This window comes from Leptonychotes weddellii, chromosome X, assembly GCF_054177405.1.
Source record: "Leptonychotes weddellii isolate Sample4059 chromosome X, ASM5417740v2, whole genome shotgun sequence".
Taxonomy (NCBI): Eukaryota; Metazoa; Chordata; class Mammalia; order Carnivora; family Phocidae; genus Leptonychotes; species Leptonychotes weddellii.
In genome coordinates this window covers 92,861,316-92,883,822 of record NC_138385.1, presented here as the reverse complement: position 1 = coordinate 92,883,822, position 22,507 = coordinate 92,861,316, and the positions used below count along the sequence as shown (strand labels likewise).

General features: G+C 45.4%; 2 protein-coding genes and 1 long non-coding RNA gene across 3 annotated transcripts in view; 2 read left to right on the top strand and 1 right to left on the bottom strand.

The window, feature by feature from the left end:
• The first annotated feature begins 1,166 nt into the window (after positions 1-1,166).
• Positions 1,167-15,798, top strand: PDHA1 (pyruvate dehydrogenase E1 subunit alpha 1). Its single transcript, XM_006740514.3, has 11 exons — positions 1,167-1,356; positions 6,645-6,704; positions 7,143-7,316; positions 8,071-8,197; positions 8,912-9,003; positions 10,117-10,209; positions 11,017-11,172; positions 11,354-11,425; positions 13,576-13,643; positions 15,037-15,145; positions 15,489-15,798. The coding sequence occupies exons 1-11, from the start codon at positions 1,300-1,302 to the stop codon at positions 15,651-15,653; spliced, it is 1,173 nt and encodes a 390-aa protein (XP_006740577.1). The 5' UTR covers positions 1,167-1,299; the 3' UTR covers positions 15,654-15,798.
• Positions 15,799-16,075: 277 nt separating this feature from the next.
• MAP3K15 (mitogen-activated protein kinase kinase kinase 15) overlaps positions 16,076-22,507 on the bottom strand; it is a 119,145-nt gene continuing 112,713 nt past the window's right edge. Inside the window, exons 23-29 of the mRNA XM_081809065.1 lie at positions 22,083-22,268; positions 21,345-21,450; positions 20,249-20,474; positions 18,476-18,588; positions 17,526-17,635; positions 17,367-17,443; positions 16,076-16,849 (exon numbers count right to left, since the gene is read on the bottom strand). Of these exons, the coding sequence (XP_081665191.1) occupies positions 16,750-16,849; positions 17,367-17,443; positions 17,526-17,635; positions 18,476-18,588; positions 20,249-20,474; positions 21,345-21,450; positions 22,083-22,268 (918 nt within the window). The 3' untranslated portion in view covers positions 16,076-16,749. The remainder of the gene's footprint in view (positions 16,850-17,366; positions 17,444-17,525; positions 17,636-18,475; positions 18,589-20,248; positions 20,475-21,344; positions 21,451-22,082; positions 22,269-22,507) is intronic.
• LOC115943347 (uncharacterized) lies at positions 17,634-19,432 on the top strand. The gene is made up of 2 exons (XR_014141383.1): positions 17,634-17,830; positions 18,755-19,432. It is a non-coding gene; the product is annotated as an uncharacterized LOC115943347 (long non-coding RNA).

Below are 22,507 nucleotides of genomic sequence, written 5' to 3'. Positions count from 1 at the left end.
CCCCAACCAAGCTGTGAGGGACCTGTAGTGTAAACAAGGTGACTTGAATCACTTCAAGTTCTTGGAGTGACTGAAATGTGGAGATTGATGTTTGTTAACAAAACATAACCTAGCCCACTCCAAGTTAGTCTGGCTTTTCCCCGAACTCTTTTAATCATTCTTCACAAATTATAACTTCAGCGTCTCACCATTCTGACCAGTCCCCTGGATTCCACCCATTTTTGACACTATTCCCCTTAAATGGGGAGCCCAAATCTGAACCCCGTACCCCAGGTGCAATCCCAGTAGCCCACAACCAGCCCTTTGACCAAGTCACTCAATAGAGCCCAGAGTTGTTTTTGTGTTTCTTTGTGTATGCTTTTATTATTTTTTAAAAGATTCTATTTGTTTATTTGACAGAGACACAGCGAGAGAGGGAACACAAGTGGGGGAGAGGGAGAAGCAGGCCTCCCGCTGAGCAGGGAGCCCGATGCCGGTCTCTATCCCAGGGTCCTGGGATCATGTCATGACCTGAGCCCAAGGCAGACGCTTAACGACTGAGCCATCCAGGCGCCCCTGTGTATGTTTTTATTATCAGATGTGTTATGCTGTTGTTAACTCACGTTGAGCTTGTGAACCAATAACTAGAGCTAGAAGCTTTTCCCATTGATCTCTCAATATTTACCTGGGGAACCGATTTTTAGATCGTAGCTCAAGTAGACAGGGCAGCATTTTACAACTGTTACATGATCTCTTTAAGACAAGTTAGCAGAACCATTTAAAGAAACCAGATGTCCCAGAGCGGAGTGCCAGGCTTTTGGCTCCGACCACGCCGTAAATCTTCATTATCCCGTGTACTGAGCGAAGGCTGCAGAAGTGCAGCACCGGCAGGACTGGGCGCACGGTAGGTGACCTGCACGATCGTGCACGCCTAGTCGGAGCTGCTAAACCTAAGGAAAAGGCCATTTTCCCGCGGGGCCTTGGAGGCGGGGCTCCACTTTCCCAGGCCGACGCACTCAACGCCCGGCATCCTCACCCTTCCGTGGCGTGGTGACGGAAGGAGCCTCCAGCCCCCGCCATCTCTGGCGCCGACACCCAATGAGCGGTCGCGGGCCTTTTTGGTGGGCGGGGCACACCCTAGGAGCCCGCCTGGTTGGCCTGCGGCCCGGCGCGGCGCATGACGTCTTTCCGTTGCCTCGCATCGTGCTGCGGTTAAGGCGTGGCGTCCCCTCCGGGCGCCTGAAGGAGACTTGGAGATTCCTGGGCCGCGCTGCTGGAGTCGTTGGGAGTCGCTGCCGCCGCCGCCACTGCCGACAATCCATGAGGAAAATGCTCGCCGCTGTGTCTCGCGTGTTGTCGGGCGTCGCCCAGAAGCCGGTGAGGCAGCGTGGGCGGCCCGGGGTAGGGCGCGAGCGGGGCCGAGGCGGGGCCCGGGGCCAAGGCGGGGCCCGATCCTGGAGGACGCGAGAGGAGGCCAGAGGACGGCCCGAGTCTGGGGGGCGCGCGGAGTGGCGCCGCCTAGGGCGCTGCGGCGCGTCCCGAGAGCCGCGGGTCTTTTGTTTTGCCTTCGCTCCTGGCACTCCGCTCCCGGCCCCGGGACGAGCGGCTGCCGGGCCCTTCGGCAGCGAATGGGGGGAGGGGAGCTCTACAAGGTCCGAGGGGAGGTTAGCCGCGGCTCCCGGCGCCGGCTAAAGTAGGTGTGCTCCAGAAGTGCCCGTGCTTTTACTGCGGACAGAAAAGGGGGCCTTGGGCATCCCCGAGTCTCCAGTTGATCCTGCCCATTCAGGTTAAATCTTTCTAATTTCATTCATCTTGACTGAGAGGCCATGTACTATGTTTAAAAGCGTGAAATCCGGAGACTGGTCCGGTTCAAACACCTGCCTCACCATTTACTAGACCTTGGGCAAGTTTTTGTTTTAGTTTTAAATCTCCCGTGCTCGGTTTCCTTCTCTCTAAAGAGGAGATAATACGAGTATTCACCCCGTGGGGTTGTCGTGAAGCTTAAAGGCGTGACACGTATGTTAACCTTCTAACACGTATGTTAAATGTTATTTCAGTGCCCAGTTGGGTATACATTTGTGGAACACCTGCACCCAGCTCTGTAGGGTTAAGTCCGGGTCATGCTCCCCAGAAACTACCCCCCTTCCCTCAACGTTGAGTTTTTCTTGGCAGTCACTTCAAGAGCAGTCAAGCAGAACCCAGAGGAAACCGCCCTCCCCCTTAAACACACACGCTTAGGGTAAAAGTAGCTGAAGAAAACAGCAGTGGTGCTTGGGAGGGTGGGGTTAGAGGTTAGCACTATTGATGGCTCCAGCTTGTAGATGTGCCTAAGGCCTTCAAGCATTTTGACCTCTAAGTGTGGGGAGGTAGTATTACTGGGTACAACTGCAGCCAGGCTTGACTTGCAGTTCAAGTTCTAGTAACTCCCAGTATTTGGGGGCCGTTCTGCCTAGTATGGGCAGAGATCATTGAAAGGAAGTATACTCTTCTGGGAATCTTTTTGAAATAATTACAAAACAATTTGGTTCATCAGTTACTAGCATTTAATTGCAATTAGATCCACCTGAAGGATAAGCCCCTTTCCGTTTTATTTCTGTATATCACATGATATACCCAACATTTCTTGAGCTCTTAATGTGTGCCGGGCACTAGGCTATTTAATCTCCACATCTTCGCTTTTTAGTTGAATGTAAGTAATGGAAACATGTTTTCAACTTTATATGAGGGTCTTAGTTCTGTATCATGTTAAATTTAAAGGCCTGCAGTAGAAAAGAAAACCTTTGATAGAATTGGTGGTGTTCTGCAGTAAGAAAACTGCTGTGTGCATTTTCAAATTACTGTCACCTCTGTGTCCCTAGGAACAGAGAGAAGTCATTACTTAATATGAGGCTCATTTGCTCGGCTGCCCAGAATACTCCTGCTTGGGTTTTCCATTCTTCCAGCAATGCGTTGGCATGGAATGCAAATTGCACTTCATCTCAATAAAACTTTGGCCTCTTCAAAAATGACATAATACCGCCCAAATCAAATAGAAATGAATTTTGAGTTACAATAATTTGTTAACTGGATAAAACCAGAGTGGAATATAACTTCATTTAGTCAAAAATTGTTACTGAGAGAAAAGATTATTACAACGGAAATGGATTCCTGTGTATAACATTTATTTAATTACTTTTTTAAAAATAAGAATTAGAGACAGTGAAAGAGCTAGTGCTCCTTACTTTGAGCCGGCCCTCTTTTTTGGCTATTTTGCTTATTTTTCCTGTTGCTTGCATATGTGGCATTAATTATAGTAAGACACACAAAAATATTTTGAAGAATTATGTATTAACTGTAGATTATGTGTGTCTGTGGGCTGAAACCCTGTTTAATATCTCCCCGTCCTTGTAACAGAGCAGATCAGGTAATCAGTGTTTCCATAACCTGTAATTATTGATGAGATGTCCCCAGAGTGCTCAGCGCACTTTAGGCTCTTGGGTCTAGTGTGCTTATTTATCAGGTTTCAGTTGGGTTAACACTGGCTAGAGTGTTCAAAGTGTTTGTTTTAGACTCATCAGAGACCTGTACTTTCTTTTTTGAACCTGTACTTCTTAATGCTAAAAAAAGATCATTGTCAGATAAAGGAAAACACACTTGAAACTGTCAGGAACTGGACAAGTTTCATACTCCATAGCTTGCCAGGTTCCCAGTGATTGTGGGCTTGACACTTTGATTTGCAAAAGTGTCTTTAAAAATTAAGTAAGCACATCAGATGTTAATACCATCAAGACAGAAACACTCACTTTCTAAGCATAGGTGATAGAAATAGGTTTAAGGAATTTGTCTTTTAACAAACTCATTGTATAAAGTAGGTGTAGTATTTAATATCTTTGAGAACCTAAGGGAAAATGTTGCTGTAATTTACAGTGTTCACTTCTCGGGTTACTGGGGGCCAGCCTAGGTAGAAGACTTGGGACATTGTCTCCCTCTTTTCTCCCTTGGTTTGCCACCCTTCAGCCATCCCACCAAAACCTTTAGAAATTGGATGCACCTCCTACAAAATGACAGTTTCTAAAATGAAAGCAGAAGGCCCAGTGTAACTTAAGTTGCTTAAGTACCTGTGATTTCATCTTTGAATGAGGTTGAGTGTTTTCAGAGTTATTTCACAGATGAAATTGCGTTTAAAATTGTTATTGTTTGAATTTCCATTATGATCCTTTGAGAATTTCACTACCAGTATACTTTTGGCTTTTTAAGTAATAGGGAAGATTTTTAATTTACACTGGTAGAATTTGGAATTTTTGAGCTATTTTCCCTCTTTGATTTGAATGGTTCCCATGTATTTAGGAACGTAAAAGTTTTTATTTTTCAAAATGTGAGTGGGTTCGTCCATGGTCTCTCAAAGAGGAATCCTATTTAACAGAGAAGCTTTTTAGGGCTCTCCAGAGAAAATGAAAGGTAATTTTTTCAACAGCCTCAACAGTTATAAATTATGATACACTCATACTTTTTTTTTTTTTTAAAGATTTTATTTATTTATTTGAGAGAGAGAGAATGAGAGAGAGCACATGAGAGAGGGGAGGGTCAGAGGGAGAAGCAGACTCCCTGCCGAGCAGGGAGCCAGATGCGGGACTCGATCCAGGGACTCCAGGATCATGACCTGAGCCGAAGGCAGTCGCTTAACCAACTGAGCCACCCAGGCGCCCTACACTCATACTTTTGATAGGACTTTTAGCTTCTTAACTCAGCTCCTTTTACCCATTATATGAGTGATTCCTCTTATTTTTGAGATGGATAATGATGAAACAGGGAGAAAGGATATGAGTAGCTTTCCGGCAGTCGTAGTCTTTGACCTTGCCTTCCTGCTCTATATTATATAGAATTGTCCGTCATTCTTGGTTTCAACTTTAAGATGGAGAAAGAAATTTACCTCTTCTCGGTTATGGTTGGTTACTAGCTGGTTTGGTCTCTAGTTTTATTTACTAAGTTTTTACTTGAATTCCAATTAGTTGACACAGTGTAATATTAGTTTCAGGTGTATGATTTTAGTGTTTCAACAAGGTCTCATTTTTTGTTTTTTGTTTTAAAGATTGATTTATTTGAGAGGGAGAGAGCGCACATGTGATCAGGGGGAGGGGCAGAGGGAGAAGGAATCGCCTTTTTTTTTTTTTTTTTTTTAAAGATTTTATTTATTTGACAGAGAGCGAGAGAGGGAACACAGCAGGGGGAGTGGGAGAGGGAGAATCAGGCTTCCCGCCGAGCAGGGAGCCCGATGCGGGGCTGGAGCCCGATGCGGGGCTCGATCCCTGGACCCTGGGATCACGACCTGAGCCGAAGGCAGACGCCTAACGACTGAGCCACCCAGGCACCCCAACAAGGTCTCTAGTTTTAAATATTTCTGAAAACTACAGTTTTTGTAGCTGTATCTGGACATTTATTTTGCATTACAAGAAAAATTCTGGCCCCACAATGTAATTTGTTAACTGGCAAAAATAACTGGTCTGTTTCATGATTGCCAAACATCACCTTTAGTTTGTCACCTCACCCTGCTTAGCTTTACTTCTTTCCAAATTCCTCAGTTTTCTTCACATATTCTTAGGTATACTAATGGATTCCCTCTGCCTCTAACTTAAGCATTTATTTCTAGTCTTTAAGCATTTTTCCTACAGCAAGGTCATTGTCTTGTTGGCTTTATCAGATAATGGTATGCTGATGGGTGAAGAGAAGTAGATAATAGGTTTTTGTACACTTGGAGGAGTGCTTAGCAGGTCAACTTTAACCCTTCTCACCAGGATCAAGTCCAGTGCTAGAAGTTGGACGGTAAGGTAATAATACACTGTAGGAATACATCAAAAGTACTTTTTGTGGGATCTGAAGAATATGCTTCAAGTCTCCATGAAAAGAAGTCATGTCAATTTACATATCAGTGTTTGAAAACGTGGCAGAATGTGGCTAAACTAATACAGTAATAGTAATTGGTAAATCTTTGTGGTCTAATCTGGACCTTAGCCATCACATAGAGTACTTCCGTTGTGAGCAGGTATGTTCAATCGAAAAAGTGGAAAGGAAACATTTCCCCCGCTTTTTGCCACCCAAGCAGTAACAGCTGCCCAAACAGCAAGAAGGGAACGCTGGTTGCAGAGAACATTTCTCCCTTCTGAGGCTTGTATCTCATACTTCTAGTAGTTTAAAATATGTTTCTTATGGAGCCATTTCATGGAATAGTGGTTGGCCTGAAATAGGAATTGGATCATAGTTTTATGTGAAGAATAATAATGAAAGTAAAGCTTTGGCTTGTTCAATGTCTGGTTATGACTGCAGATAGCAGAAATAAAGCCCACAGGTTATCTAGTCTCTTCAGTTTGGCCATTAACTTCATTCTATTTTCACTGTAATTTCTTTGGAAACAGAATGGCCACGTGGATGGGTTTGATTTTTGTCTCCTTTCTCTTTCTGCTGTTACCCTTCAGAAGTGGGTATGATCATGTTTCATTGGCCAGAGCATGGATTCATTTTGAAGGCAAGATCCCAACACAGTAAAGAGAATGGAGGATACACCCGTGAATATATTGGGGCTTATGAAAATTCCAGGACGGCATCCTGATAAGTGATTAATAATAATAATGACTTTCAAAAATACTGACAATAAAAAGTACTGATATATTTGTATATTTTGGTCTTTCAAGGCAAGCAGAGTGCTCGTGGCCTCCCGTAATTTTGCAAATGATGCTACATTTGAAATTAAGGTAAGAAGTGTTTTGCTTTGTGTTAGTAATTTTTCCACAGGTACACAAGCCCCGCATCAGGCTCCCTGCTCAGTGGGGAGTCTGCTTCTCCTTCTCCTGCTCCTCCTGCTTGTGCTCACTCGCTTGCTCTCAAATAAATAAAATCTTTAAAAAGTTTCTTACAACGTTTCTTTGAAAGTTTGTCTTTCAACCTATAACTCATTTGACTTCCATGGATTTTTGGTGAAAGTCATCTTAGATTTCTTTCCTCTAAAACTCGATCCTCTTGCACAGTGAGCTTTATGATTTAAGGAGTCAGAAGCAATATGTGGCATCTCTTATGTGCTCCTCTGCTGGTTTTCAAGTTAAATAATATTGCAGTAAGATAACAGATCTTACAGTGGGTTGTCAGCGTTTATATTGTAGTAACTGGAAGTTAACTGTCTGATTCCATTTCAGAAATGCGATCTTCATCGGCTAGAAGAGGGCCCTCCTGTCACCACAGTGCTCACCAGGGAGGACGGGCTCAGGTACTATAGGATGATGCAGACTGTTCGCCGGATGGAGTTAAAGGCAGATCAGCTGTATAAACAGAAAATTATTCGTGGTTTCTGTCACTTGTGTGATGGTCAGGTGAGTGGTGGTTTGGTAATAAAACCATGTTAGATGTAGGAATTTAAGTATGGTTTGTAGTTATTGGTTTTTACCCCACCTTAGGCGTCTAAAGGATTCGAGGCCGGCCTGTCAGAATAAAGACGAGCATGCTGAGGCCTGCTACAAAGCTCATGCTAAGGAAGTCACGCACACTTCCCGTTGCTGGTGTCCTGCGCCTTGATGGCTTTGTGATCACCTGTAGTGCTTATACTTGTGGGCAAAAGGGTTTTCACTTTGTGTTTTGTTTTGTGGGTTTAGGCCAAGGGTTACAAATTCAAATGCCTGTGGGGACCAGCTGGGTGGAATAAATTAGTGAAGAAGGTGGGACTGGTAGTGGACTGGAGTCGGCAGGCCCGGCCCACCGGGGGACACCATCACTTGGTTCCAGCCAGTTGGTGCCATATGGAAATCTGAGGTTAATGCTTCCTGTTTTTGGTTCCTCAAGAGAAAACAGAAGTGTCTATTTTCCTATGAAATTCTCCCAGTATTAATGTTGACATCTAGTTCAGGATTTTTTTTTCCAAATCACTGTACTGGCTTGAAACTACATCTGTGAATTTCCAGTTTGTAGATTCTGGCTTGAACTTTACCCTCTGTTCTGTTTCCAATGAAAAATAGAGCTCCTCTTGTGGTTATTGAGAGTTCTACTAGGCCAAATTTTCATAATAGGCTGGGGATTTTATCTAGAAATATGTATTGTATTGACTCATTACTGCTTCTTCCTTTAATGTAGGAAGCTTGTTGTGTGGGCCTGGAGGCCGGCATAAATCCCACAGACCATCTTATCACAGCCTATCGGGCTCATGGCTTTACCTTTACTCGTGGACTTTCTGTCCGAGAAATTCTTGCAGAGCTTACAGGTTTGCTACTGATTTTCAAAAAGGGGAAATTAGTGAAATAAGTGCAGATTTTTCATAGTAAGATGCTGTTACAACTTAATATTAAAACCTTTTTGAGTATATAAAAAAAACCTCTCATGGTTTCTGAGACTGGCTCTTTCTCTCTCCCTTTTGGTGCTTTGGTACCTCTGTTGTGCTTTTGAGTAAACTGACCATTTTTGAGGTCATCTGGCCCTTCAGGTGAAAGTTTAAAAATGTTAGCTTTGTAAAATCAGAATACTGTTTGTCACTCAAGCACGCCAGTAGAAATTAGCAATCATAGAAAGTAAATTGAGAGTAGGAGCATTTCATAGTATGCAATTTAAATTCTAGGAATCTTTAATATTCCCTTTGTCCCCCTTGACTCTTGAACTGTTCAGCGTACCAGTGTAGGAGAAATTGGAAGATGTTTGTAACTGGCCAAAAAAAAACGTCCAGGGTACCATGATGCTAACATCTAAAGGAAACTCAGTGGTTAGAGAGCTGGAAAGTTCAAGGACATGGGACTGGATTAACCTTCATTTAAAGGACCAGGAGATACGGGTGGAATATGTATTTGCATAGAGGGAAGGGTGCTTATAGAATTGAATTAGCCTGTGAGTTCTAGTGGTTGAGCCTCTAAGTAAACACTTGGGGTGTGGTTTTCTTTTGTATATTTGGTTTTTGATGTGTATGTGCACATGCTGCCATTTGTAGGACGAAGAGGAGGCTGTGCTAAGGGAAAAGGTGGATCAATGCATATGTATGCCAAGAACTTCTATGGGGGCAATGGCATCGTTGGAGCTCAGGTAATCCACGCTGAGGATGAGGATTGCATGCTTTCCTAGATTTGGCCCTGGACCATATCTTAACATTTCATACCCCAGAGAACTTCCCTCTGAAATATTTTAGTACTTTGGGGGCTTGTACTTTATTATTATTATTTTTTAAAGATTTTATTTATTTATTTGACAGAGAGAGACACAGTGAGAGAGGGAACACAGGGGGAGTGGGAGAGGGAGAAGGAGGCTTCCCGCTGAGCAGGGAGCCCAAGGCGGGGCTTGATCCCAGGACTCTGGGATCATGACCTGAGCCGAAGGCAGACGCTTAACGACTGAGCCACCCAGGCGCCCCGGCTTGGTGTACTTTAAAAGACCTATTGCTTCCTAGCCTACCATTTGATCAGTTAATAGTTAGATTTGGACAGTGATTTAAAATTCTTCCTTTTAGGTTTTGTTATGTTTTATAAGTAAGCAAGAGCCCCCAGCAGCAGCTTATACCTTCACCTTTTCGTTTAAGTACATTAATTGCTTTGTGACATCCACTTAGCCCTTCCTCTCCCTGCTGTAGACTGTGGATGCACGTATCTGAGGAGGAAAGGCAGGTGATCAGGATCATAGGGGCCACATTAGAAATCATTCGAGCTTTTGTGGTTATATAGTTCTCTTTGTTCTCATCAGTTAGTGAATAATGAAGTAACAGCCTGGTGTGATATGTAAGTGATGAATCACTAAATTCTCCTCCTGAAACCAGTATTACGCTATATGTTAACTAACTAGAGTTAAAAAAAAAAAAAAATTTGAAAGGAAAAATGAAGAACGGCATAAAATTATAACTAGATTGTTTGGCTTACTTTGTAATGTGATGCTGCTGTATGTTAAAAAAACACCTAGGTTTCATGTTTTGGCTCTTGAGTAGTTGAATCTTTATAGAAGTGTTACTGTTTAATGGTTGAAATAGAAGAATTATTCATGTTGCTTTACCAATTTGATTATAATATTGGGGGTAGGGGCATGGTAGGGAGTTTGTAGTGATAGTGTAATTTCTGTCTTAAATTCTGGCCAGGACTTAAAATTCAGAGCATTAATATTATCTCCCCTCATGGATTTCTGTGGTTCTTTCTTGGTTGTCCTCACTGTCAGGTGCCCCTGGGAGCAGGGATTGCTCTGGCCTGTAAGTATAACGGAAAGGATGAGGTCTGTTTGACTTTATATGGTGATGGTGCTGCCAATCAGGTGAGTATGTGTCTCTTGACTTTGAATAACCTTTGCAGTTTTATTTCCAAAGTGTTGAATAGTCATAGTTCCATTTGTAGAGAAGTCGTCTGTTGCCTGGTAGTTGAAGTAGCCATTCGGGGCAGGCTGGAATTTGGTTTTACGGCCACATTACAGGTTTACTTTGTGGCGTGTGGCACGAGTGCTTCATACAGGCCCTCCTGTGGAAGAGCTCGCCTCTGCCTCAGCGCTTCACAAACGCTCTGGGGGTGAAGGACCTTTTTACTTCTTAACCCAGGGCAAACTAGTTCTTACACTATCAGTCCTGTAATGTGCAGACTCCTCTCATGGTTTCTGAGCCTGGCTCTTTCTGTACTTTTCCTGTCATGCTCGGAGTCCTCACCAGTCCGTGGACATCACTCTTGAGGCCCTGCTCTGGATGCTGATTCTCAGACATTGGCTCACTCTGGTTATCCAGTGGGCCCAATAGCATTTACAGTAAAGCATTAAAGTAGGTAGCCACAAAGTTTTACATGTTGATCTTTTCCTAATGTATTATATACCACTGCCTTGGCCCCACTGAAACGAGTGGTTTTTGGTTTGTCACTTTCTTTGGTTGCAAAAAGAGATGATGCTTGTCGTTTTTTCCTCCCCCACCCCCCAACATACACACTCCTTTGCCTTAAAAGCTCTGTTGTGGAAGGTGAAGCTTTTCATGTTTTTTGAAAGCTTTCGTGCCAGGGAGAGCAGCAATTTTTGGGGACGATGAAGAAATCTAGAGAAAAATAGCCAAATAATACCACTTGAACTTTTTATACACACTTCCAGGGCCAGATATTTGAAGCTTACAACATGGCAGCTTTGTGGAAATTGCCGTGTATTTTCATCTGTGAGAATAACCGCTATGGAATGGGAACGTCTGTTGAGAGAGCAGCGGCCAGCACTGATTACTACAAGAGAGGCGACTTCATTCCTGGGCTGAGGGTGAGGACACTTGGCATGAGGCTGGGGCTACCCCTTTGCGGTTTGATGCCTCTGTGTGGGTCCTTGACCATCTCAGACAAATGGAAGAGTTCTCTGTTCTTAGCGCACGAACGGGTCCTGTAACATTAAAATGGTTTGACGCAGTTTGATTTATGCTCTGCCCTTTTCTGTGTATGAACAGGTGGATGGAATGGATATCTTGTGTGTCCGGGAGGCAACAAGGTTTGCAGCTGCTTACTGTAGATCTGGAAAGGTAAGACTTTTTTTTAGGCCTCTGGGCTAGAGATAATCTATTGACATTTATCTTAACGTTAAAAGAATGCCTCCCATGTGTCTACTGTAGCTCTTCAGGGGTGGCTGGTAATTGAGGAGGGGTGTATAAGGTAGAAGAAGAGTCCAGTGAATCGGGTCCCTTTGTAAATACCCTGGTCTTGGTAGCACACCTCTTGGGAAACATCCCACGTTGCCCCCATTTGGGGTGAATCTTTCCTTTGAGCTCTCCCTTCAGCATTTTGCCTTGTGGTTTGATTAATTATGTGCCTCCAACCTCCACCCCTCCTCCCCATTAATCGTAAGCCCCTTGAGTGAGCAGATGGGCGACCCCCACAATGCTTAGCACAGAACTTTGCTTGGATAATAGGTGTTCAGTGTAAGCTTGTCTTCCATAAGTTAAGTGTTATGGTTAAAGTGTGTCATCTTAGTCTTGTTGTTTCAGTCCTGAGAATCTTGACCTTTCGGGTAGAGTAGTAGAGGGAGAGGGAACAGTGAGGTTGGCTTAGGTGCCATCAGAGCTGGTAGAAAGGATGGTGTTCTCTCTCAGTTGGTGTTCACAGCCCAGAAAGCATGTCCCTAGGGTTTACCTTTCCATGACATCCCCTGTGCAGTAGGATTCGGCTAGCAGTGATGCAAGTGGGGAATGGGGGTGGAGCAGGGAGGGAGATGGAGAGGGGCTGCATGTGAGGAAAGAGGAATGAAATCGAGTATGGCTGAGGTGGCAGTGAGCTCAGCAGTCTACACTGGGACTCCCAAGACTAGAGGTCCAGGTGTGGGCGGTATCATTCCCCTCTTCCCCAGTTCCTGGAAGAACATGCAGGGTACAAACTTACATGGAAACAGGATCGCTGGTTTATAGTATGTGTTGACTTTCACAGCCTGATTTTGGAATTAGGGGAGAGTCTAGAAACCCCCTTAGCCCAACCCACTGTGTTTTCCAGTAGCTCCTGGATGGCATAGAACAGAAAAATAGGTGACACTTAGTGAGGGGTTGACGTGTGCCAGTCAGGCGGTGCAGTAAGCACTTCTGTGTTAATCAGCACAACCCTGGAGTTAGGTCCCTTACCTGTAAAACAGTAACCTAAGGCACAGAGCGGTTAAGGGTACATAGCTACTGTACAGGACAGCCCAGATTGGATCCCAGGCGCTTGGACTGAGAGCCGGGCCTCTCCCGTCCCTCAACTACTGCACCAAACTGTCCAGGGGTCTTAGATCTCCCCTCTCCAGAGCCTCAGTGTTCAAAGTTGTCTTCTGGAAGGGGGCTAGTGTAGCAGGAAGAAGCTGTCTTGGAGGTGGTTGGGCTGGCCAGCAGAGTCACAGGGCTACTCCTCAGATGTTGTCAGTGACCACCATCTTCGTCACATGCTAGCCAGACCTGCGCGGGAGGATGGGGTGTCAGCCCCTCTGAAACTGCATGAAGTGGGGGTGAGGTAGAGATTGACCTGCCCGCCCTTCTGCACTTTCCAGCACACCTAGAGGTTTGCGTTTAAGCTTATTCTGTGAGATTTTGTAGTACTTCTTTTCTCTAGCTTTTTAAAAGGATCCAAATGCTTGTAGATCATTTCATCTGTGAACTGGGGGGGGGAAGCTAGCTTTATTGACCCTGAAGATAAAAACCACTCCCTCCCTTGGTGTCATACCTGCTTTCTAATAGGTTTTTCTGCATTAAATCTCAGCTGTTTTATAGGATTATTATTTATCAAAGGCAATGCTGATGAAATATTTAAGATCAGTGGGCTCTATAACATGTTGAATGTCTTTTTGATTCTAAATGAGAAGGATGAAACATGGAATACATAGGTTTTTTTTTTTTTTAAAAGGTTTTATTTATTTATTTGAGAGAGAGAATGAGAGAGAGCACATGAGAGGGGGGAGGGTCAGAGGGAGAAGCAGACTCCCTGCTGAGCAGGGAGCCCGATGTGGGACTCGATCCCAGGACTCCAGGATCATGACCTGAGCCGAAGGCAGTCGCTTAACCAACTGAGCCACCCAGGCGCCCTGGAATACATAGGTTTTAGCTAATAGGAAATTCTTGACAACTCAGCCAACTTAGAATCTGATGAGAACATCTTTGACTCTGAAAGGATATGCTGTGCCCATTGTCTCAGTCTCCACTGGGTTCTGTTTTAGGGGCCCATACTGATGGAGCTACAGACTTACCGTTACCATGGACACAGCATGAGCGACCCTGGCGTCAGGTATGGTCTTGGGAAATCAGATAGTGGTGTCCCAAGTGGGTGGGCTTTGTATGGTGCTACTCACATGAAAAAGCAAAGCATTTCGACATTTGCTTTGGAAGCCAAACACCAGTGGGCCTCATTCAGTGAATTAGTTGGTGTTGAGTAGGTATTTGACTCTCTGCTTGGGAGCATTCTGAAAATCCTTATAATATGTACTATGTTCATGTTAGCATGAGCAGCAATAAATTGCAGAGATGGGGCACCTGGCTGGCTCGGGGTAGAGCATGTGGCTGAGATTTGTGAATTCAAGTCTCACGTTGGGGGTAGAAGTTGCTTTAAAAAAAATTGCAGAGCGAAATTGTTTCATAAACCAGGTTGATGGTGTGGAGTATATCTATTTAGGGGCATGTAGCTTTTGTAGGCATTACCCCAATATAGAGTTGGAATTTGAAAACCTGGCTGGTATGGAGTGAGGCCACCCGGCAACATGGGGCATCCAGTATGTTGGAATAGATCAGTCAGAACATGGTAGGTTATACTAGGAAGATAGTTTTACTAGTCCCCTTGGTAACTTGGGCATGTAATGCTGCCATCCCAAAGTAGATTTAGTCAGAGTAAGCCAGCCCTGACAAGCCTGGGAGTAGATTGGAGTTTGAAGGGAAAATGTTACAAAGAGCAACTTACACAGAAAAAAATACACTTGGTGTTCTCAGAACAACAGTAGAGCCCTCCCGTCCCGTTTATGTTACTTGAAATGATAACAGGTTTCAAAGATGTAGGACAAGGATGTACAGTTGACCCTTGAACGACACAGGTTTGAACGGCCTGGGTCCACTTTATACGGGGATTTTCTTTTTCAATAAAACAGTACTATTCTGTATTTTCTCTGGCTGTAACACTTCTGGCTTATGTTAATACAGCATATAATGCATGTAACATACAAAATACCTGTTTATTAAGACTTGTTTTTCAGGAGTCAAAATTGGCAGATTTTCAACTGTTTATGGGGGGTTGGTGCTCCTAAGCCCCACGTTGTTCAAGGGTCAGTTGTATTCTAGGATCAGGAAGGGGAAAACCTCCTGTTTGAGTTTTCGCTGGCCCCACTTCTCTGGGCTCCTAAACTTACTTCCTGCTTGGCATTCCGCCACCTTCCAGTCTACAGTTCTCACCACCCACCTAAAATGGCACAAAGCGGCTCTACCACTTTCTTTATAGCCTACATCTGAATCTCAAAGCTTGGCCTCTGTTGTTGGAATGCCTGAGAAGGCAGAGGAATTGCCAGGGCAGAGTTTTCTATGAAAGATCCTAGAATGTGAGAGGCAGCATTCTTGTATTTTGAGAGGATAATGGCACCATGTCCCCAGCGACAGCTCTGAAAACTGTTCTGACCTACTTGTTTGCCTCCCTCTAGTTACCGTACACGAGAAGAGATTCAGGAAGTAAGAAGTAAGAGTGACCCTATTATGCTTCTCAAGGATAGGATGGTGAACAGCAATCTGGCCAGTGTTGAAGAATTAAAGGTAGGCTCAACCGGTGTTTCTGCACCCAGAGCGCTGCCGCTCTTGGGGGAGCTACCTCGGTCAGTGGGAAAGGATGGATTGTAGTGTCATAGGACACTATGAAGCAGTCCTGTTTGCTTAGTCTTGCAACCCAGTAGCACAATTCTGTGTTCCTAAAAATGGACTTTAGGTATTCATCACTGGTACTCCAAACCAAAATATTCCTGTGATCACTGCCATTTAAACACCTCTTCAAAAATAGTACTTCTAGTCCTCGAAGAGTTCTAGTTCCATACTGGCAACATGTTGGCATTCTAAGCTGCTGTTTATTCAAAAACCTCTTGAACTGTAATCTGATTTTTAGGAAATTGATGTTGAAGTGAGGAAAGAAATTGAGGATGCTGCCCAGTTTGCCACTGCTGATCCTGAACCGCCTTTGGAAGAACTAGGCTATCACATTTACAGCAGCGATCCGCCTTTTGAAGTTCGGGGTGCAAATCAGTGGATCAAGTTTAAGTCCATCAGTTAATAGGAGATCGCATGTGATGGATGGTTACAGCTTCAGTGGGCTGTTGGACTCAAGGAAGAAAACCCCATAAAAAGAATGTAGGCTAAGATAGTAAGTGCATGTGTTTTGTACAGTGTTGCATTAAAAGATGTTACTGCACACTTAAGTACTTAGTGTGAATATTATAGAAGATTTTAGATTTCAAATTATTTCCTCAAAATGGTTCTATTTCTTTTAATAACTGAACAGTATTTGCTAAAATCAAAAGCCATTCCTACCTTTGAGGGGAGTGTGAGCATTCCCTTGACCCTTGCAAGGGCCCATGCACCTCACCAAACAGCCAACACTGCATGCACACCCTCATCAGCGTGGGGGCTGAAGCCTCTTCACAGTGACCGTCATTTCTCAATAAAACACAGTATTTATCATCTCCAGGCAGGGGGTAGAAGGACAATTCCATTTTTATTTTTTTAAATATTTTAAGTAATCTCTACACCCAACGTGGGGCTCGAACTCATGATCCTGAGGTCAAGAGTCGCATGTCGCACACTCCACTGACTGAGCCAGCTGGGTGCCCCAACAATGCCATTTTTAAATAAGACCACTTCATAATCATTTCAGAGGCCAAATAACTTAGTTTTCTTCATTTATACATTAAATACAAAGCTATTTTCTTAATATTTACACTCATATCAAACATTAAATACAAGGCTTATTCTTATCAATTTTATCTTTTTAAGTACAATGCCAGTTTATAGTAATCTATGGTCTAAAACAGTGATGCCCAGCCCACCCTGTTACTTTAAACACCTGTTTCACGGGTGTACTGAGTTTTCCACTGAAGCAACATTGAAATTCGTTTTAAAGAATTCCACAATATTCTGGGATGTCAAAATTATAGAGTTCAGTCACTGTTCTCACAGTACATAAAGTTCTACTCACCTTTAAAACATGTTAAGTAACAGGTTTAAAAAAAACAAAACCCATCCCATTTCAGTAATTCTTTAAAACTTCAGTTTCTTAAATAATGCGGTCTTCCTTGTGTCAACTCAGTGGAATTTGTGTTAACAGAAGTTTTAACAAAGATGTCAGCTCTTGGCTCCCTCTGTCCCCTGGCCTAGCCGACTGGTTCAGCCTCATCTTGGGAGGCCGGGGACCCCTGAGCCCTTCTTCGGTATTGGGAGACTGCTGTCCAGAGCCTGCAGAGGAGACCACCACTAGGAAACAATCAAGAGTCTTCTTTAAAGAATCGTAAGAAAAGAGAATTTCAAAGCTGCACCACTAAATACTTACTTCTTTAGGAGCCCTTATGTCAAAAGCTACAGTATATAATTCTAGACTTGTCTAGACTGCCAAAATGCAGTTCTTAACTTAAATAGAGCTCTGTCCCCTTGTATTTGGGCTCCAGTAGGGCATGTATAGGAGGGCCAGGTGGCTGTGTGCAGGGCAGGCTGAGGAAAGAAGGTCTGGAGAGAGTCCGGAGGGCAGAGGACTGCTGGGGGGGGGTGGTGGGGAGCTCTCAGGTTTCTCGTCCCTTTGGTACCCAACTTTATCGTAAGAAAACTCCAGAGTTAGAGGGGAAGTTGGGTAGTTGGTTTTCTGACTAAGCCACAGATAAGAAAATTAATTTCAATGAAGGGGGAAAGTGACCACCACTTTGTTTTCTACTGATTTAGAAGCACAATCACAGGAAAAAAGTCATTTTCTATTACAATGTTTTGAAGCCATTCTTACCGTAGTCTAAGGTGTCTTAGATCTTCCTTAGTGATGTCATTAAGAATATCAGAAAGGGTATAGCCCTCTTCAACAATCTGAAACAAATATCAAATACAGAAGAGCTAAGCTGCTTTGTAATAATGACATAGGAATGTGTGTTTTTTGTCACAAATTTACCTTTTCTATTGTACTTGCATCTGCTCCTTGCAGTTGTAACCAGTCTATGAGCTTTTGATCAGTTTTTTGCCCCTGAGACCCAGGAGGGGATGCTGGGTTCTCTGTAGTATCTGCAATGATGAGAAATTTGTTTTGTTGTATATTAATGTTTAACAGTAAAACTCTTCAAAAGTAACAGGTTGGATGAAATAAACTATTACAACGTAAGTGTGATTTGAAAGGATATGAATTAAACCTGTCTGAGCTGCTCTAATCCACAGTCCGAAGTTCCTGGATTCACTTTCCAGAGATTAAAGGGACCACAGGTAAGGGTAATGTTACTTGGGAATTTGATGTGCTTTATGTCTACCACTTTAGATGCTTATCCAGTCTTTAAAATGCCTTTTATAAAGAATCCCATCCTTAACTGCACTGGAAATCAAATGAGGACATGGGACTCAGTACTGAGATTTTTGTGTCAGCGCTTAGCCATCCCACCTTCCAAGAGGTGGCTGGCTGCAGCTGTTTTGTAAGTGGCACGAGATGAATTAGGTTTACTGAGGTTTCATTTCTGCAGTCACCCTTTTTAGGTATGTAGTGCTGTGAACTTTGATGAGCAGTCCATCACCCCCAGAAGTTCTTGCAGCCTTTTACAATCAATCCCCTCCCCCCATTCTGATGCTTTCTGTCCCTCCGAGTTTTGCCTTTAACAGAGTATTGCATCAGTATTCCATATTGAGGGACTCATGGTGTGTAGCCTTTTGAATCGGCCTTCACTGAGCATAATGCATTTGTGATTCATCCACGTTTTTGAATGTATCAGTGGTTTTCTATTACTGAGGAGTATTCCAGAATATACTGGAGTACTTACTGCTTTACTAGAGAGTAACTGCAACTGTGGCAAGGCTGACTAGAACATTAGCCAGATTTTAGGTGGTCTCACACACAAGTCAGAGCAAGTGGAAAATTACCATTAGATTTGAATTGTAACTGAAGATGATGTAATTCTTGAGTTTTCTGCTCTAGGGTTTGCCGCAGAAGATTCTGATACTCTCTTTCTTTCTGAACTAGGTGTTCCAAAAGTCTGGTAAAAAAAAAAAATGCCATTATTCAGAGAGAGCCATTCAGTTCTACTCAAACATTGGTTGAACCTTAGAGATTGGCGGGGGGGTGTGTGGAAATCACACAATCCCAACAGTCTGGTTTCAGCCTGGGCCCCTCCCTTGTGTTTCCTCCCCTTGAAAACAAAGACACGGGTGTATTTTGTCTCAAAATGTATCAGGAACCAGAAGATAACCTGAGGGTGATCAGTAAACTCAGCCAGGAGGAGCTGGTGATGACATCTTGTCTCCCGGAGTCACATCAAGGTGCTGAAAGGAGCTCTCAGGGTCTTTCCTCCTCAGGAGGAAGCCAAGGAGCTGGCAGCCCAGCGCGTGCCGGGCAGTGGCGGGAGAGCACCAACAGAAAGATGACCTCCCGGAGGAGGAATACACCTGCGAACGTGTATGGGACCGAGGACTGTGCTAATTGCTTCACAGGCGCTGGACAGAGCAGGTCCGCCCAGGCACCACGGCTCCGGGCAGGACGCCCGGTCCTCGCGCTCTGCACGACAGCAGCTCCTGCGTCCCCATGAGCTAGGGCCTGGCGGCCACGGAGAACAACATATCTGTCAGCCATCTGCAGCCGGTGCCGGCTGTTAGTCCTCCTCCCGAGACCCCAAGGAAGCAGAGGGACTATTGACAGTGCCCATGAAGCTCAGAGCGAACAGTTTCTACATTTGGTGATTATAAACCCTACTGGAAAATATTTTAAGGAAGTGCTAAGTATTACTATCAACTTCCACATCTGTCATATTTTAAAAGCTTTCAATATTTTGCCCCCACTACCTTTTAATTAAAACTCCGGGTCTCCCAAAAACTTTAAAACAACACTAGGTCTCTCTAAAAAGAAATGATTAGATCTGCCTAACGTCCTACTTTAGAGATCGCCAGTGTGTATACAATGTTTCTTCCATGGTCCCTATACCTGGCACGATATCTCCCTGTTACGTGTTAATGGGCATCCGCAGTGATCAGAGGGCAACGAGGCAGCCTTTGAAACCAGTACCAACTAGTTCGCTCTGTCTGTGGGGGGTATTTTTTTTAAGTCCACTGATGATGTGATTACCCAGAGCAAATGACAATCGATTTACTCATTTAACAATTTTAGACCACCTACTATGTGCCAGGAAGTGAATTAAACAGACCAGCTCTCTCGGAGGGGACCTCAGAGCCATGCCAGGGTGCCCTGGTTGCGAAGGCAGTGCGTGAGCGCCTGCCGGGGAATCGTGACAAGTCCAGAGGAGAGGGCAAACTGACCCAGGGTCAGGGTCATAGGCTGCATGTCCGTCAGATGAAGTGCCAACCAACCCCTGGCTTGGCTACTGACGTGGGGACAGGCTGCAGCTGCCCACAGGTGAGCCTGTTGGACCCACACGCCCCGCCAGGGGCCGCGTCTGGGTGAAAAGACAGAAGACCTCCCGAGACGCTGCTGCCGTTAGCACGGCTAACTGCTGTGTGGCCGGTGGCCAGGCGCCAGACCGCTCTGATCGCTACAAGAAAGGGAGGCGTTCTCCCCCAGGTGAAGCTGAGGACACCCCCTCGCCCACTGCCTTGGTGAAGATACTCTTCTGAGACCTGGGAGGGACATTCTGCAAGGCCACGGATTCCCTTACTGGCCCCAGTCACCGTCCCACCCCTGCCCACCTGTTGGTCTCCTGTCTGAGCTCGCCCAGCTCGAGGCTCAGGTGCTGGTGGTGGAGCTGCTGGGGCTGGGCCCCGGGGGCACCCGCGGGACTGGGGCTGCTCCCTCCAAACTCCACGTGCGCTTCATGGCCGGGCCCGTCTGCTGGGGGATAGTCCTCTTCGACCTTGTCCGTGTCCTTATCCACCCCGTCGGACTCTGACGCAGGCTCAAAGTGGGCGCGGAGCTCTGCCAAAGGGTGGCAGAAGAAAGGACCATGGTTAGGCAAGGCCAGGGCGTAGTGTCGCTGATGTCCGCTACCAGCACACGAGACTGCTCGGCGGCCGGCCCAGCCGACGGGACGCTCTATTGGGGCTGCTGACATTATAAATGGGGAGGAGACTATTTTACTACGTTCTCTGCAGTGAAAAGGTGATCACCCCCAGGTTACAGATGACGAAACAGAGGCTGAATGTTAAATCAGCCAAGGACAGTTTTAAAAAGGTACAACCCGACTTCCAACCTGGCCTGGGTTCTTTTCACTAAAGACAGATGCCCGCTTGGAGTGGGACGTAATGAAATCCTGGGGTCTAACAAGCTCCGGGGGAAAGCTGCACCTGGGCACAAGCCGCCACGACAGGGAGGGAGCAAGTTGAGAGAGCAAGCGGCACTGTCAACAGAAGCTGCTCAGAGCCTCCCTCCCCAGGATGATGTCACCACAGGAGAGTGAACCTGGGGATTAAGCTGCTCTGACAGTTCACAAATGAGAGTACAAAAACCTAAGATTTCTAGAGCTACCACATGATGAGTCTGACAGGAGGTGGAACCACTGAACTCAAGCCTCCAGTCGGCGGTCCCGAGTGTGTAAGAGGGTGCACTGCAGGATCCTGGCCCTCAGGCTCGGTGCTCCCCCTCAGATCACAAGCTTTGTCTCTATGCCGGCTCCTTGGTTATGCCGAGAGGGCACATAAGTACCCCTCCCGAAGTTCTTAGCATTTACTGAATTGCAGGGAAGTATATAGCCCAGATGGGAAAAAGAAAACGACTGTTGAGCGCAGAGGATACTTGCTATCTCTTCCATAGCCTGAGCCTGACCTTGACCAAACAGGCGGCACTTACCCGGGATGAGAATGGTGACTGCAGCCTGCACCGCTCGACGGATGATGTTGTCCATCGCAAACATCCAGTGAGGCCTAATTAAGTGGTTCCTCAAAATTTTATTTACCTACAAGTCACAAAAATCCAGATTTCTGGTCCGCTGTACTTTTAAGAAAGAGGAGTTCTTACTCATTCTAGTTGACTTCTACTCTGAAAGAAAATGTCAACCACGCTGCTCTGCATTTCCACCTGACTTGTTCCTTCCAGACAGAGTCTTCCTGCAAGCTGCCCCCGAGTCCTCCTGGGTCTAGGGGACTGGCAGGGATTGGATCTCCCACACCGGGCCTCTCCATTGTTTATTCAAGGGGCGTTTACTGAGCACCTATGAAAGGCCAGGGGCCATGGGACACAAAGCTGCACCAGACAAGGATGCAGGCCTGCAGCCACTCTTACCTGTTTGCATAGACACGTAAGCGTAAACCCCGTATCTCCTCAGCCGGCAGATGCCCCCTGCTCCCAGGTCCTCTAAGTCCCATACTCCTGCTCTGAGGAGCCAAATACCATCAGCCCGTTCACCGGTACTTGCATATTCTGTGTTTACAAGCCACTGCTGAAACTAGGGATTTACGTGTAAGCAGGTTAGAAGAAACAGGGACTGTGGGAGAAGATGGTAACTGAACTCCATGGTCCCGGCTTTGAGCCACTTCAGTGGGCTTCCTGCCTTCTAGCACGTTCTCTAGGGCCAGACAGAACACTTACAGCATCCTGAAATCCAAACAGTACCAGATGAATCTGATTGATGGACGAGCTGTCAAAGTCCAGGTCCACCTTTAGCTTTGATATCGTGGATGCCATCACTCTGTGTTCCGGGGAGCGGATGAAGTCCCTCAGGATCCCAATTATTTGCTTGATGTGGCCGACTGAGAGATGCAAGTCTTCGGAACTCTGATCACCGCCCCGCCCCCCCCACCAAAATCACTTTCACTGAGTGAGTCAGAGAGGGAGGGGAAATTCGACAAGTATTATGTGGACACCCCAGGTGAGAAGGGGTCTGTTTCTGGAATTCCCTCCCGATCTTTTGTTAGGGGGCCCCTCTCCTCCCTGTCCCCCACCCCACACAACTAAACCCCTCTGGGAACGGTTCTGCCCTCCTGTTGAATCCCGTGTAACTGCCCCGCCCCGGC